The sequence below is a fragment of the Martes martes genome (assembly GCF_963455335.1).
Source record: "Martes martes genome assembly, chromosome: 11".
Taxonomy (NCBI): Eukaryota; Metazoa; Chordata; class Mammalia; order Carnivora; family Mustelidae; genus Martes; species Martes martes.
Window position 1 is genome coordinate 19,459,269 of NC_137899.1, and position 15,461 is coordinate 19,474,729.

General features: G+C 45.1%; 1 protein-coding gene across 1 annotated transcript in view; it reads left to right on the forward strand.

The window, feature by feature from the left end:
- The window catches only part of NRCAM (neuronal cell adhesion molecule), a gene marked incomplete at its 5' end in the record, with an annotated part of 72,910 nt that overhangs the window by 35,078 nt on the left and 22,371 nt on the right, over positions 1-15,461 (forward strand). The window contains 9 exons of the mRNA XM_080818182.1: positions 667-768; positions 4,831-5,028; positions 5,128-5,198; positions 6,813-7,038; positions 7,417-7,532; positions 8,906-9,110; positions 11,345-11,467; positions 12,318-12,494; positions 13,325-13,360. Coding sequence (XP_080674308.1) covers positions 667-768; positions 4,831-5,028; positions 5,128-5,198; positions 6,813-7,038; positions 7,417-7,532; positions 8,906-9,110; positions 11,345-11,467; positions 12,318-12,494; positions 13,325-13,360 — 1,254 coding nt within the window. The remainder of the gene's footprint in view (positions 1-666; positions 769-4,830; positions 5,029-5,127; positions 5,199-6,812; positions 7,039-7,416; positions 7,533-8,905; positions 9,111-11,344; positions 11,468-12,317; positions 12,495-13,324; positions 13,361-15,461) is intronic.

The following is a 15,461-nucleotide window of genomic DNA, read 5'->3' on the forward strand; positions in this document are numbered from 1 at the left end:
TTAGAAGAGGCAGACATGCTCCTGGGACACCTTTGTCTCAACAGGTGTCTGTCCCCTAGTGTCCTCTGAGAATAAACACACCATGTCCCCATGTGCCCTGCCGACTGTTGTACTGAGCATCTGCATGAGGTGTGCATGCGGAGGGCTACTCAGTCTTAGAATTTGCCTAAAAATATAAATGTTCTCCAGGAGCTCCAAACTCTGTAATTGCATGCATTTCAGAAAGAACGAAGTCTTCTTGAGCAGTACATTATATTTGCCTGTATCGGTCTTCTGGCATCTGCTATTCTCTGTCTCTCATTTATTAGAAATAAAGCTTCCGTATTATTTCCTCTGTCTGCACTCCTTCATGACTATGAGAAGGCACATTGAGGGTGCTGGTGAACCACGCATGCCCACCTCACTGGTTTTGGTCACAAGGGATTTGGTTTCATTTGAAAAAGGAACAAGCAGAAGTCATTGGTGGTTTGTCTTGGGTGTGCTCGTGTGTCCCCAGCAACCTCAGTGTCTCCCGTTTCATTTCAGATGCATGCTCATTGCCCATTAAAAGTGTGCTGTGTCTTTAAGATGCTCCCCCACCGACCCCCCCCCACCCCTGTGAAGAGTATCATTAGTAAGTATCATAAGGATGGATGGTTAACTGTGGTGTGTGTGTTCCATCTACAGATGTCCCAAATCCTCCCTTTGATTTAGAATTGACAGATCAACTTGACAAAAGTGTTCAGCTGTCGTGGACGCCAGGCAACGACAACAACAGCCCTATCACAAGTACGTCATAGCCTTGTCTTGGTCACTGATAAATTTCAGGACCATTTCCGAAGCACTTTATCACATGCAATTGAAAGTCCTCACAGAGAGATTTTCTGGCATTCTCTGTTTCATTACTAATAGAACAAAAATGTTGATCTATCGCGGTCTTCTCTTCGGAGCCTGAGTTATTCCCGGTTACAGCCTCTGGGATAGGACACCACTTAGTTGCCTAAGATGTTAACTAAGCAAATACACTTGAATTTTCTGTGTGCGATCGGTCAGAATCACCTTAAATCTCTACCATAGTTGGATGACTCATTGTGAGCTGTTCGTTTTGCCCATTAATGCGGGAGGAACTGGCACCATTCTGCCAGCATGTATGTTAGGAAACAGAGATTTGGTGACTAAAGTGATTTTGCGGACCCACAATTGGTCACAGAAGTGGGTGTGGACAGTAGGTATGTTACCTTCCAGAGTGGGCCTCTTTCCTCTGATCAGCCCCTGTGAAAAGAGGCACATTCCACAGTTTCCGCTCCTGGCCATCAGGACGCTAGCCTAGGGAGCAGAGTAGGGGGAGGGGCGCCACCATAAGGATGCTGGAAGAGCTCCATAGAATTAGACTCCCAAGGTACTTAGGTGTTTGAAAAGTGAAAAGCTTCTTGAGAGAGTATCACATGCCTGTAATATATTATGAGCTCATTCCTGTGCTGCAGGGAAGCTACATTCCTTTCTGACGAGTACCTCAGATTACTCCAAAGTGATATGTGTGTTGGTTTTTTGCACCCACAGGCAAAGCGGAATACTTCCAATGAAATTCAACAAAAACCTCCTCTCCATCTTGTGTTATTAAGAGGTGTTCCTGCCTCAACTGTTTTCAGTCCTTGATCAGAACCCTCATTCATTCGTGCTGAATCTTCCAGTCAATTCAATATAATAGCCAGATTTAGCTGGTTAGGACGTGTCGAGACTCTTTGCACCTATACTAAAATGACACCATTAGATTGCAAAGCATTTCTACTCATTCATTCATTCATTCAACAGATATTTACGGAGTGCCTATTATGTAGTAGGCATTGTTCTAAAACAAAACAGTCAAAACTCTCTGCCCATATGGAGCTTATATTTGAGCTGAGGCCACAAATAAAATAAAATTAATAATAATATATTATGCTGTTGTCTATAATATCATTGTATGTGGGTACATATGTAAAACACAATACACATTGTATATGCGTATGTATATGTAGAACACACACACAAGCACGCACACACGCACTGCTCAGATCTCCCTTCAGAAGAGAACCCTCCACAAGGAGTGCTCACAGCAGGCTCCTTCTGCGGCACCTTTCAGAAGGATCTGCTCAGTGTGCACGTGAGACCACGCTCCTCCTGAGCTCCTGCAGCTACCAAGGGCTGGAGTGTGAACTGGGCAGGCCTTGGAGGCCACGGTAAGGGTTGGAAGTCACTGGAGGGATTTAAGTAGAGGAGTGATTAATGGATCACTCTGGCTATTCTATTGAAAATGGTCTAGGGCGCCTGGCTGGCGCAGTCAGTTGAGTGTCAGACCCTTGGTTTCGGTTCAGGTCATGATCTCAGGGTTGTGAGATCGAGCTCCAAGTCGGGCTTTGCGCTGAGTGCAGAGTCTGCTTGAGATTCTCTCTCCCCTCCCTTTACCTCTCCCACTCACGTGCACTCTTTCTCTCCCAAATAAGTAAGTAAATCTTTAATAAAAAAAAAATGAAAATGATCTCTAGAAGAACAAGAGGGGAACAGGGAGACTGGGTAGGACCACAGTTCTCTGTGAAGTATCTTAGCAAACTCACAAGGGTGAGTTTGGACATATTTTCAGTTTTTGACTTTTAAATGCTGATGTTTAAAAAACAGTCACCTCTGTCAGATGCCACATGAAATACAAGCTCGAGGCAATTTTCTGTTCCCACATGCTATTGTGGTACTGTATGGAGATGATGCCGTTCCTGCAAAGCCTTTGCTGTGGTAAAAAGCAAGGACCACGTGAACATCAGTGTGTGACAGGGAATGGGGAACGTGGCGTCCGATCTCTTCACGAGGTTCGAGAAGTCGTGCAGTGCTAAAGAGGTCGTAAGTTGTGAAGACATGAGTATTTATTAAGTTGTATGGACCTAACTACTTACTTGAAAATGTTAGATATTTCTTTTGGCCTAATGGAACCATGAAGAAAATTACTGAGACACTGAGAAAATCTGGGAACTCATGAGTTGGGAGGCTTTGCAGTGATTCACAGGAGAGACAGAGAACAGTGGCCTGACATAGCGCCGACAGGGACGGAGGTACCTCGCTCAACTGTGGTCAGATTTTGTGTGTTCTAAAGGTATAGCCAACAGAACCCCAGAGAGTATGAATCAAAGAGGGGCTCCAAGACGGGCTTCAGGGTTCGGAGCTGAGTCATCAGGGCCAGCCGGGGAGGAAGCTCAGGACCACTTCTGGCCGAAACCAGTGTGTCATGCCATCAGAGAGAAGCAGATGGAGTGCTTGAGTCAATGAACTGTCCAAGTGAGCCAGTCAAGGGCGAGGCAGCAGCTGCAGATAGAAGTGCCCAAGTCCCCTTCTACGGGACTGGAGATCACCAGTCAGTGAACGGAGACTGGAAGGCGGACTCGAGCTACTTAGCTTCGAAGCACCGCAACACAGAGCATTCTACTTCATCTTTGTGTCTGTAATTCACATCACTGCACATGGGCACATTATAGGCAATTAGTAAATATCTAAATACCTGGGTTTTTTTAACCAGGGTAAAACAGGTACATGCCACAAATTTTTAGTAGATGCAAAAGGCATGCACTGAAAAGTAAGTCTTCCTCCCACCTCTCACTCCCACTTTCTCCAAGACCCCAGTGCTGTCAGTGTGTATACTCTGGGATGAATACATGTATATTCAAGCATACAGATAGGTGTGTACTTTACGGTCCATCTTTGTCCTCTTACCCAAGTGTTCTACACTGTTCTGCACCCTACTTGGTTACACTGAACAATGAAGCTCAGAAATCTTTCCATTTCAGAGGCATATGGAGGAGCCCCCTTCAGTTTTTACAGCTGCAGGATATCCCACTGTGTGGATACACCATAATTTATGTGATCAGTGTCCTGGTGATGAACACTTACATTGCTGGCAATTAGCTTGTTTCAGCTGCAAACAGTGCTGTAATGTGCATTCTTCCTCCTGTGCCTCTGAGCGTATGCATGAGCGCATGTATTCGAAATACATTGGTAGGAGTATCATTCCTCAGTCAAAGGCTATCTGAGTTGACTATCGTGAGATGTTCTAAATTGTCCTCTATAGAAGTTGTGTCGATTTACGCTTCCCAGAAAGAAGTAGGAGAATGCTTGTTTCTCTGTGTAATAGTCAACAAGCTATGTTAAACTTTTGATTGCTGCCAGTCTGTTTAATGGAAGTAGTATCTCACGATCTTTAATTTCTCCTGTTATTAAAAAACACAACAAACAAACAAAAATCCCTGACCATCTTTTCATATATTGAAACTTTCCTAAGGATCTGGAGACCACATCTAAATAGAATTTTAGCAATGAATTTTGGAACACTGAAAAAATTAAAATAAAATAAAATTCAAAAAAATAAAAATAGAGTTTTAAGTAACTCAACTCAGCATTCCAGAGAAAGAATACTAAATATTACTGGGCGTGCTTAAATACTGAGGATACTGATGGAACTCTTTTTTTTTTTTTAAGATTTTATTTATTTATTTGACAGAGGGAGATCACAAGTAGGCGGAGAGGCAGGCAGAGAGAGAGAGGAGGAAGCAGGCTCCATGCTGAGCAGAGAGCCCGACACGGGGCTCGATCCCAGGACCCTGAGATCATGACCTGAGCCGAAGGCAGAGGCTTTAACCCACTGAGTAACCCAGGCGCCCCGATAGATACTGATAGAACTCTTAAATCAAAATGCTCTTACAGAATTTTTCTTGAAGGTTAAATATTTCCTGTTTGGCCACTCTTGTTGGATCGTTGTGTTCGGTATCCTCGAACCTGCCCTCGGTGGCTGACCTCACTGTCTTGGTTTGTGTGTGTGTGTGTCGTGGCCAGAATTCATCATCGAATATGAAGATGCAATGCACGAGGCGGGGCTGTGGCACCACCAAACCGAGGTTTCTGGAATGCAGACCACAGCCCAGCTGAAGCTGTCGCCTTACGTGAACTACTCCTTCCGAGTGATGGCCGTGAACAGCCTCGGGAGGAGCCTGCCCAGTGAGGCATCGGAACAGTATCTGACTAAAGCCGCAGGTAAAGTGGGGCTTCTGTGACAGGAAATGAAATAGAGATGTTTTCCACTGTTTAGAGAAAAGACCGAAACTTACACACATGTGGCTGCTTAACTTCCAGAACCTGATACAAATCCCACGGCTGTGGAAGGGCTAGGATCCGAGCCTGATAATTTGGTGATCACCTGGAAGGTGAGCTCAGCATGAAGCCTTCAACTTTCCTCACTTACCTTAGAGTTGGAGGGGGGGGCTGTTTTTAAACACTGTGTGTATTGGGGCCACTGGATGGCTCAGTCAGTGAAGCGTCTGACTCTTGATTTCGGCTCAAGTCATGGTTTCAAGGACATGATATCAAGCCCTGCATTGGGGGCTGCTTGGGGATTCTCCCTCTCCCTCTGTCCTCCACCCCCGCCCCCCACGCTTGCATGCTCGCTCACTCTCTCTTTCCAAACAAACAATGTCTGTATTAAAATCCCATTTCATCCATTCTGGGGAAAAATATGCATTACATATCTTTCTTTAAGAGACGTTATTGTGTAGCAGTTAAAAGCTTGATGCTTGGAGCCCAAATGAATGGGTGCAAATCCCAGCTTTGCCACTTACTGTGTGACTTTTAAGTCAGTTGCTTACTACCAACATTATGTATCCATATGATGGGACTAGTCATAGAACCGATCTCACACAATTAAAGGAATTAATGCATATAAGGCCTTTAGAACAGTGCCTAGCGCATATATTAAAAAATGCTAGCTGGTATTATCATCATTTTAGAGAACCTTCTAGAAGACATGTACCAAGTTATTCCAAGTAGTCAACTTCTTTTGCTGCTTCTGCTTCTCTCTCTCTCTCTCCTTTTTCTGGTTTATCCGTATTTTCTGGATTTGGAAAATTAACATATATTCACTTTTGCAATTTTAAAACTTATTGTAAGAAACCTATGCGTGCACATTTATATGCATACATACTTGTACGTGTTTAGATAAATACAGATGTGTAAAACAGGATAGACTGACAAGCCAACTTTTTTTAAGATTTTATTTTTAAGTAATCTCTACTAGACCCACTGTGGGGCTCGAATCCACAACCCTGAGATCAAAGCAGCAAAGTAGCACGCTCCTCCAACTTATTATTGGACATCCTGACAAGCATCCTGACAAGCCAACTTATTATTATTTTTTTTTTAAATAAAGAAAGAAGCAGGGGCGCCTGGGTGGCTCAGTGGGTTAAAGCCTCTGCTTTCGGCTCAGGTCATGATCTCAGGGTCCTGGGATGGAACCCCACATCGCATCGGGTTCTCTGCTCAGTGGGGAGCCTGCTTCCTCCTCTCTCTCTGCCTGACTCTCTCCCTGCTTGTGATCTCTGTCTGTCAAATAAATAAATAAAATCTTAAAAAGAAAGAAAAATAAAAGAAAGAATGAAGCAGTTCACAAGTTTCTGGCTCTGAGCAAAATAGACAATGATGTACTGTCACACAAACAGAAATGTATAAAGGAAACTATGTAACTGAAATGCTTTAAGTCACCCACCCTTGACTGTGGAGCCCAAGTTTGAGAGGCTTATGTGGTATTTACAACTTCAAGATAGAAATTAACAACCTTTGAAATGTTGATCCCAAACAAGCTTTGAATCTCATCACTAATGGAAAAAAAAAAAAATGAAAGTTCCCTGGAGGACATTGTTTATAGCTGGCATTTTAGCATTTCAGTGCTCACTTTCCTTAAGTCTGGGAATTGAATTTGGTGTTCCAGGAAAAGGTTGCTCAGTCTATCTGTTTTATAAGCTCTGATTATTTGGCTTTTCTTCTAGCCCTTGAATGGTTTCGAATCTAATGGGCCAGGCCTTCAGTACAAAGTGAGCTGGCGCCAGAAAGATGGCGACGATGAATGGACGTCTGTGGTGGTGGCAAACGTATCCAAATATATTGTCTCGGGCACACCGACCTTCGTTCCGTACCTAATAAAGGTGCAGGCTCTGAATGACGTGGGCTTTGCTCCGGAACCAGCCGTGGTCATGGGGCATTCTGGAGAAGACCGTAAGTGTTTGATCTTGTTTCATTGCTACTTTCGTTGATACCAGCGAAACAGACTTACCAAGATGCAAGCCAAGGCCATTTCTAGAAGGTGCTTAGATTGGGAGGGACACAGGCGGCCATTATTTTGCTCAACGTTCCTGCATGCAGACAGCCTGCTATGTTAAAAAACATGTTCAGAATGCCAAGTGTCGATTCTTTTGAAAAAGATTCATAATTCTCACCAAGTCAGATGAGCAGATACCAAAAAATCTACTCTCGATCCTTGGTAGTCCATAGAATAAAGCTGGATCATACTTAAAGCCAAAATTGTTAGTGGCATTTTTACATGAAATTCAAAATAACGTTGATGCTTCTGCCCCCTTTCCTGTTTTTCCCTAGTCCCCATGGTGGCTCCCGGAAACGTGCGTGTCAACGTGGTGAACAGTACCTTAGCTGAGGTGCACTGGGACCCCGTACCTCTGAAAAGTATCCGAGGACACCTACAAGGCTATCGGGCAAGTGAAGGGGGCTTTTTCTGCATTCTTTCTGTAGGAACAGGCCCTCAGCAAATGCTGGATGCACTTCTCTTGGTCGTAGGCCTGGAGAATTCATCTGGCTTATTATCTCGGACCAGCCAGGTCTCAAGAACCCCAGCCAGAGCAGAGGCAAAACCTCACTGCATCCAAAGTGGGGGCAAAAAAAGAACCCGTTTTCTCCATTTTTCCCACGGGTGACCTAAAATTCTTCCAACTAAACAATAACAGAGGCACAAAATGGGGAAAACTAGTGTTTAAGAAACGAAAATACAACCAAATGCTCGTACACTGGTACTGACCACGTGTGTTAAACACACAAAATTGTTCTGAAAATAATAGGCATTTTTTAAAAATCATACAGATTATACGTCAAACTCATATAGTCCCAACAGGGTCATTCTTATGACCATCATTTATCTTTATTCTTGGGAAGCCCAGAAAGACTAATGCGAATAGATTTGAGCCCAGGAACTGGTTTTGCACCCAGGAAAAAAGTCACAGCTTGATTCATTAACACTGACCCCTAGAGATCACTTTAGGCACTGCATCGTAGTCCACGTTGGGTTTTTCCTCTCACATTGCTGGATTCTGTATATATGTTGACTTCTCTTTAAAATTCTAAGAAGAATTTAAGAGGACTTATTAAGCAGCAGTTCTGGATTTTTGGCCAATGTTAATCAACCCTTCGCTTACCCATTTTTCCAAAACCTGTGCCTGCCATTTAATACCAAAAAAAAAAAAAAAAAAAAGGATTTTTAACAAAGTGATGCAGTTTGGCTTAGTGAGAAAGCCCTAGGACTTGGAGTGGAGGATCCACGGCGGCTTTGGATTCCAGTGACTGGGGGCAAGCCACTCGGTGGTCCTGGGGTTCATCTGTGCTAAAAGCATAATAATAATAAAAGCTTCACCGTGGCTTTTAGGATTAAATTAAATGATCTATTGCACGTGACACCGTATTAGCTCTGGAGAAGTATGTAAATACCGGCCAGTAATTTTGTTTTTAGAATACTTGATACAAGAGAGACACTTCAAGCCTCCCATCATCTTCCCTTCCCGTATGTTCTAGAGAGATCTGTATGGGTGTCATCCTGTTCCATTTACTTCCCTCACACTCCTCCAACCCAGTAGTCTACAGCCCAGCTACCTCACATGTTCTCAGTTCCATCTCCTTCAGGAGGTTTGGGTTTCTACTGTCTCGCCTCATAATCAGTATCTCTCAGTTTTGCCAGGAATCTTCTTCTAACATGCACCAGGGACCTTTCCTAGGACACAGCATAAGCCTTGAATTTCGTGAGCGGGGAGAATCTCGTTTGCTCCCTTATCCATGCTGACATTTGCCCCTGCCCTCTCAGATTTACTACTGGAAGGCACAGAGTTCGTCTAAGAGAAACAGACGCCATCTTGAGAAAAAGATCCTCACTTTCCAGGGAAGCAAGACTCACGGCATGCTGCCTGGCCTGGAGCCCTTCAGCCACTACACGCTGAACGTCCGCGTGGTCAACGGGAAAGGGGAGGGCCCGGCTAGCCCCGACAGAGTCTTTAATACTCCAGAAGGAGGTAGGGGGCCGACGTGACTCTGAGATCCTAGGACATTCGGCGCCTCCTGAGAGGCTTTGCCTGACAGAAGGAGCCCCACAAAGCTGGTGTAGTTCAGCTCATATGTGGCCCGAGGGTACGTGGGAGGCTTCACAAAACAAAACGCTGCCCCGAGCTCCCCTCTCCTGACTTAAAGTTTTTCTACACACTCAGTCAGATGGCCCCAAACCTTGCTACTTCGATGTTTGTTTGGGTCATTAACTTTCTGACCTGAAGGGAGTTCTGCAACTTCTCTAAGCCTCGGTTCCTTCATCTGAAAAGCATGAGCACTGATGTGCTAACCTAAGAAAAGCACTGGGAAGACAAGTAAGCCTGTCCGTCGTAGCTGACTTCTTTCCCGGTGCACCTTCATCATTGCTGCTGAAGTTGGGCTGAGGTAGAAGGTTGGAAGTCTTGACAAAATGGGTTGGGAAGAGAAGGAAAAGCTTTGCAAGAAGGGGCCATTGCAAGGGGAGGGGGAGGGAGGATCAAATATCCATGGATGCAGGGGTAGGGCACGAGGAGTTTGGGCACAGGGACGCGGGAGCCTAGCAGATGAGGGAGAGAGGGACAGCGGAGTAAGAAAGGCAAGGATTCCCTCATTTGAATTTTGCTTCAAGCTCATAATTTAAAATGAGCCACATAACTTCTGTGGATTCCTTAGGTCTTTTTGATACAAGTAGTTCACAGCAAAATGGGTCCTGGCTCCTTTGAAGGGCTCACGATGTTGGCACCTGACCAACATTCTCTGAGGGTCATCCTGCATCCCAGCTCCCGTCCTATGACAATCGCTTGTCCTCGGGCCATTGCTCCTTCAGAGGTTAAAGACCTTTTCCTCTCGAGGCTTTCTTAGTGAGACCTCACACGGCTCCTTGAGATGGTTCAGGGAAGGTGTCATGGTAGAGATGACCAGTGAGTTAAGGGATAAAGAAGAAAAGAGGTCCACCAGTCACAATGGTATGAAGCAGCATGGCTCCTTCAGGGGACTGGAAGTTGTGCAGCCAGGAACGGTGAGCAAAGAGAGGAAGGTCCGCGAAGGAGGACCCATACCATGGATGGTCTTACATGCTATGGACATTAACGTGTAAGCCAGAGGCTCTTCACCTGAAGACTGTAGTCTCCTGGGAGGGGTCAATGGGTTTAAGGAGCTCCACAGACCCCCAACCTTATATACAGTATGTGTTTATTTCTCTGCAGAGGGTTTTTGGCTGTCATCAGATTCTGAGATGAGGGGCTTGGTGAACCTGAGAACTATGTGCTAGGACTCTTCTAGGCCCAGGCAAAGGCCACCAAGGGCCTGAAGTGGGGAAGTGGTAGAGAAGAGAGTAGGGAATGGATGTGGTTGAGACATACGAGGTAGAACTGACAGGATGTAGTGTCCCGGGAGATGGAAGAAATGAGGCACAGGGGGAAGTTCGGGTTGACTCCTTGGTTTCTGGCTAAGGTGACGGGAGAGACAGGGGTGCCATTAAGGGACCTAGGGAATATGGTGGGTGCATAGAGGAGCGTGAGGGAGAGCTGCCTCCATCCATCACCCTCATGAGGAAGTAGATAAAAGAAGACCCGGCACATGTCCTCTGGTCATCTGCCAGCCTTTGCCATAGAGAACCTGACACCCTGCGGGTCGTCCCCAGAGCCAAGGGGGATGGGGAGCCGTCTGCCAGCGCCCGGCTTTTGTCCATCGCCGCGAGATTCTGGGCGTCTGTCAGCTCTCTGGATAAGAACCACTCTGCACCTGGGCAGGCTGGCTCATGCCCAGAGCCCAGCAGGCAAGGCGTTCTGGCTGTTCAGAGACACCTGGTTTGTCGGAGAAAACAGTTCTTAATAGCCCAGAACACAGCTGTGTCTACTCAAAGGTCTGGTTAGAATAGATTCATTTAGTCACCAGTTTGCTTTTATTAAGACACCATTCACGAAACAAGTACCATCTCCTTTAAAAATACCGGTTTGGATCCATCTAAAGGCAAAGTCTTTATGTATTTTGGAGGATGACTTGAATGAGTCTAAATGGAAATGATGAGAAAAAAGAGGAAGAGAATAGCCGGATGGGTTCCCGCCGTGGGTTTCCGGTGGTGGAGTGAGTGTTGGCTGAATCGGGAGCGAGAGTGAGTGACAGAAAACCTCGATGACTGAGGCGAGCGTGTTGCAGCGCGTCCCCTGAGTACATTTTGAAACACCCAAAAACCCTTTTGTTGACTCTGTGTTCTCACTCTAAGTCCCCAGTGCTCCGTCCTCTTTGAAGATTGTTAACCCGACACTAGACTCCCTCACTCTGGAATGGGACCCACCGAGCCGCCCGAATGGCATTTTGACTGAATACACCTTAAAATATCAGCCCAGTAAGTTATTGGGAGAAGGAGAGGGGGAAGTATGGTTTCAAAAGAAAGAAACGTAGCTGTTTTCTTAAAAGACAAACTGGTTATTTCTTTAGCATTGTAGAATATATGCATATACCTTCACGTGATGTTTCTAGAAGGAACTTCACATCAGATTTTCTAAAGACATACATGCTGTTGAAAATCAAGCAGCTGTAGAATCCTACAGACCTTTGAGCGTGGGGTGGATGCTGTTGTTAGATTAGGTAGGCATTAGTTATCTGTAACTGGAAAATGGTAAAAAGAAAGGAAGGGAGGGAGGAAAGTGGGAAGGAAGGAAGGAAAGGAAGAGGTTCCTTTGGCACAAGGCCTCTGAGGACAAGGTTTGGGATTATCAGTACCTGACACCACCTGCCAAAACACAGAGAAAAGGAATGCTATTGGAATTCAGCCATAAAATGCCCCTCGCTTATAAACGGGTGGGGAATCTATTTCCCCCTGTTTGCGATCGTGTCGGAGTTGTAAACGGCTAATGACAGTTACGTTAGGCAAGGAGTGAAGAGGATTATACAGGGAATGTAATCCAAGTTCTACCTTTTTGCTTGACACATTCATTTATAATAGTATTCCTATAGAAGGGGCGCCCAGGTGGCTCAGTGGGTTAAGCCGCTGCTTTCAGCTCGGGTCGTGCTCTCAGGGTCCTGGGATCGAGTCCCTCACCGGGCTCTCTGCTCGGAGGGGAGCCTGCTTCCTACCCTCTCTCTCTGCCTGCCTCTCTGCCTACTTGTGATCTCTATCAAATAAATTTTTTAAAAAATAGTGTTCCTATAGCAATTAATGAGGGATGCACTTCTCTTTTACTTCTTGTTGTCAGTTAACAGCACCCACGAGCTGGGACCACTGGTGGATCTGAAAATTCCTGCCAACAAGACACGCTGGATTTTAAAAAATTTAAATTTCAGCACGCGGTATAAGTTTTATTTCTATGCACAAACGGCAGCAGGATCAGGAAGTCAAATAACAGAGGAGGCAGTGACAAACGTGGACGAAGGTAAGATGGGTATGTATAAAATTCACGTAACTCTAAGTGTCGCGAGACCCGAGTCCTCCCCCCGAGTGTACGCCTTCTCTTTCCTTCTTCCCGTGGAGGATGCATCTTACCCAACTGATGCAAACACTTGTTTGTAAACTCCATCCTGACATCGAGAGAGTCAAGCACATGCACACATCCACGCACATCCATATGCAAATAGATAGATGTCATTCTGGTTCTGGTCTTAGGTCACCAGAAGATAGTTTGCTAGGCCACACACTGGCTGAGGATTTCTAGCGAGGAATACGAAACCGTTACAAAATAGTGCATTCACTTTGTGTTTGAACACGGGACTTTGTATTTTGGTATGCTGCCTGGTACCGGGAAAGCAAAACAGTCCCATCAGAGTACCAAGAAAAGGAATTAATACTTCCTTTCCAACTTGAAAAAAATTATTTTGAAAAGAATTTTGGTTCAGTGAAAATGTCCAGAAATTTTATAGAAGATTTTCTGATTTTGCATGTCGCCAAATCGTAGAATTACTTGAGGGTATGTGTTTGGTTATTTTCCCTAGCATGAGGAATTGACATTTCTACCCAAAAATGGGTTTGACATACCCTAAGCCTTGTTCCATAAGAGGAAAATATGAATAATGCACCTTAAGGCATGTGTGGATTTGGTTGCTGAGTAAGCTTGGGGACACCAGCGTATCTCGGTCCCCGTACCTGTCCCTTCATTCTTCTTGCATGCTTTGGCATTTTAATAAGTGTTTTTATATCGCTTTACATGCTCATGGGTGTGTTACATCTAACTATATAGTGTCCTATTTCTGTTTCCCTTCATTAAAGCTGGTATTCCTCCACCTGATGTAGGTGCAGGCAAAGGTAAAATCATTCATCTGCATGACTTTATACATGTGTGAAATTTGCAATGTTAAACATGGCGAAGTGCAGCATGGGTTAAAAAAAAGATACAAAATGAGCTTTCAAACACCAAACGGAAGGGAAGATCTTGGTAGATCTTGGCTCGAAAATTCACATCTAGTCTTTTCCACAAGGAGAAAGCCACACACTGAATTCTGCTAACCCTTCTTCACAAGACCCAGCCCCAGTGCAGACCCCCATCTTCGCTTTTAATGACGGGATTGGGGCTGGATCAGACAGGACCCAAACCGTGGATCGTCACAGATCCTCTCTCTGGCCACACCACGTGCTCAGGGTTCAGAAATATGCGTCCCGTGCTGCAAACAACCTGTAAGAACTAGGATCAGCCTAGCGCTCCGTTCTCGTCTGATTGAGCCCTGCTCCTTGTAGACACAGTGTCCTCTTTGCTGACGCAACACCACACCGTCCGTTGGGCGTTTCGGCTTAGTGATGCCCTCTAACTGGCCTGGGACCCACAGTCTGCGCCCCCAGGATCCCTCCCACCAAGCCTTGCTGCCAGCCTACATGTTCTACCTAGTTGTGTGAATCCATCCTGTCTTCACCATGAGGGCACCCGTCTCTTTCCTTGGGGCATAGTGGAGTAGTACGTTTGTTCTCCTTTGTTTTTCTCAGCTCGCTGGGTGAGGAAGGTGTGTTGGGAGAGCAGTGCTTGAATCCCCTGGGATAGGTCTTCCCCTGTGGCAGTCCCCAAGATCTCCCTCCATCTTTGGCCCTTGGCTATTGGTTGATCTGTTAGCTTTTTCAAGAGCTGTGAGACACGGCACAGGGCACTGTCTCCCTGTGGAGCGCCCCTGGCCAGGGGTGGTCTTGGACTTTGACAGACAGGGTACAAACAGGCATGAAGAAGAAAACCAAGAGAAAGAAGTGCCTTGCCCGAAATTCCTCAGATATTGTGCGGGGAGGTCTAATTCAGATCTTTATTTATTTATTAATTTTTTTAAAGAAATCTGCTTATATTCATAGCTTTGGTAAATGATAAGCTGTAGGTCAGCTAGATTTTGAAGAACGATAGCCACGTTCAATAATCTTAATAATGTGATCTGTGTGCATTTAACTTGAGAGAACGAGGCTGTGGAAATTCCCAATTTCCACAGTGTTGTAGAAAGATCGATGCCTCCCCTTTCCATGTGTGCGCCTTGCCTGGCTTAATTAGATCTCAATTAAAGTCCTTGGTTGTGTTACAATAATTCCCTGCTCTGTTCCCCTGGTAACCTTTCACTGAAGCATTCCACAGAAAGCCTAGCCTCCTTCCCCAAGCCGTGGACGTGCCCCCGGGCTCCGCCCGGAGTCAGTAGCCCCCATTCATTGTGCTGTAAGAGGGCGGTCCGTGAGGGAGCCTGCGTTTCCCACTGACTCGCCGCCTTAGAAGATGGCATGCATTCACCGGGAAAAAAAAAAAAATTACCCACTGATGTTAATGAATTAAAACCAATTAAGAGAAATCCTTATTAAAATAGTTTAGGTTGTACCATTTAATGTTACTAAATTGGATTGCGAGTTACTTATGAGGAAGAGATAAGCAAAAATGGACTGTCGGAAGGTTCACGAAGCCCCTGACGCTGAATTCGGGCATCTCAGATAAGAAGAGAAATAGGGTTTAAGTGGTTTTTAAAAACCTGACCCTAACCTTATTTTCTACATTGCTTCTTTTAATAGTGCACTAGCCGTTGAACATCGCTTGTATAAAGTGAGGGCAAATGCCTGAAGACTTTTTTACTGCTCAAGAAATAATTTGTTTTCCTGGGTTTTCTTTCCTTAAAAGTATCTCTTTTTTGGAGCACAGAATGATTTCTGTTCTCTTTCTTTTTCTTCTCCATGAAGTTTATAGATACTCCCTGAGAGAGGAGAAAAAGGAACGTTCTCTATGATCCTGCTAAATTTTTCCATTTTTATGATTTTTCACTTTTTCTTTGTAAGAGGATGAAAGAATCCGAGATGGCTCGCTGAGAAAAAACAGGTGTGATATCCTCAGCTCTGGGTACATCGGCCCCTCGTGGCTTCAGTTCACCTCTGATCGGAGGGGGAAAGAGATGCATCCGAG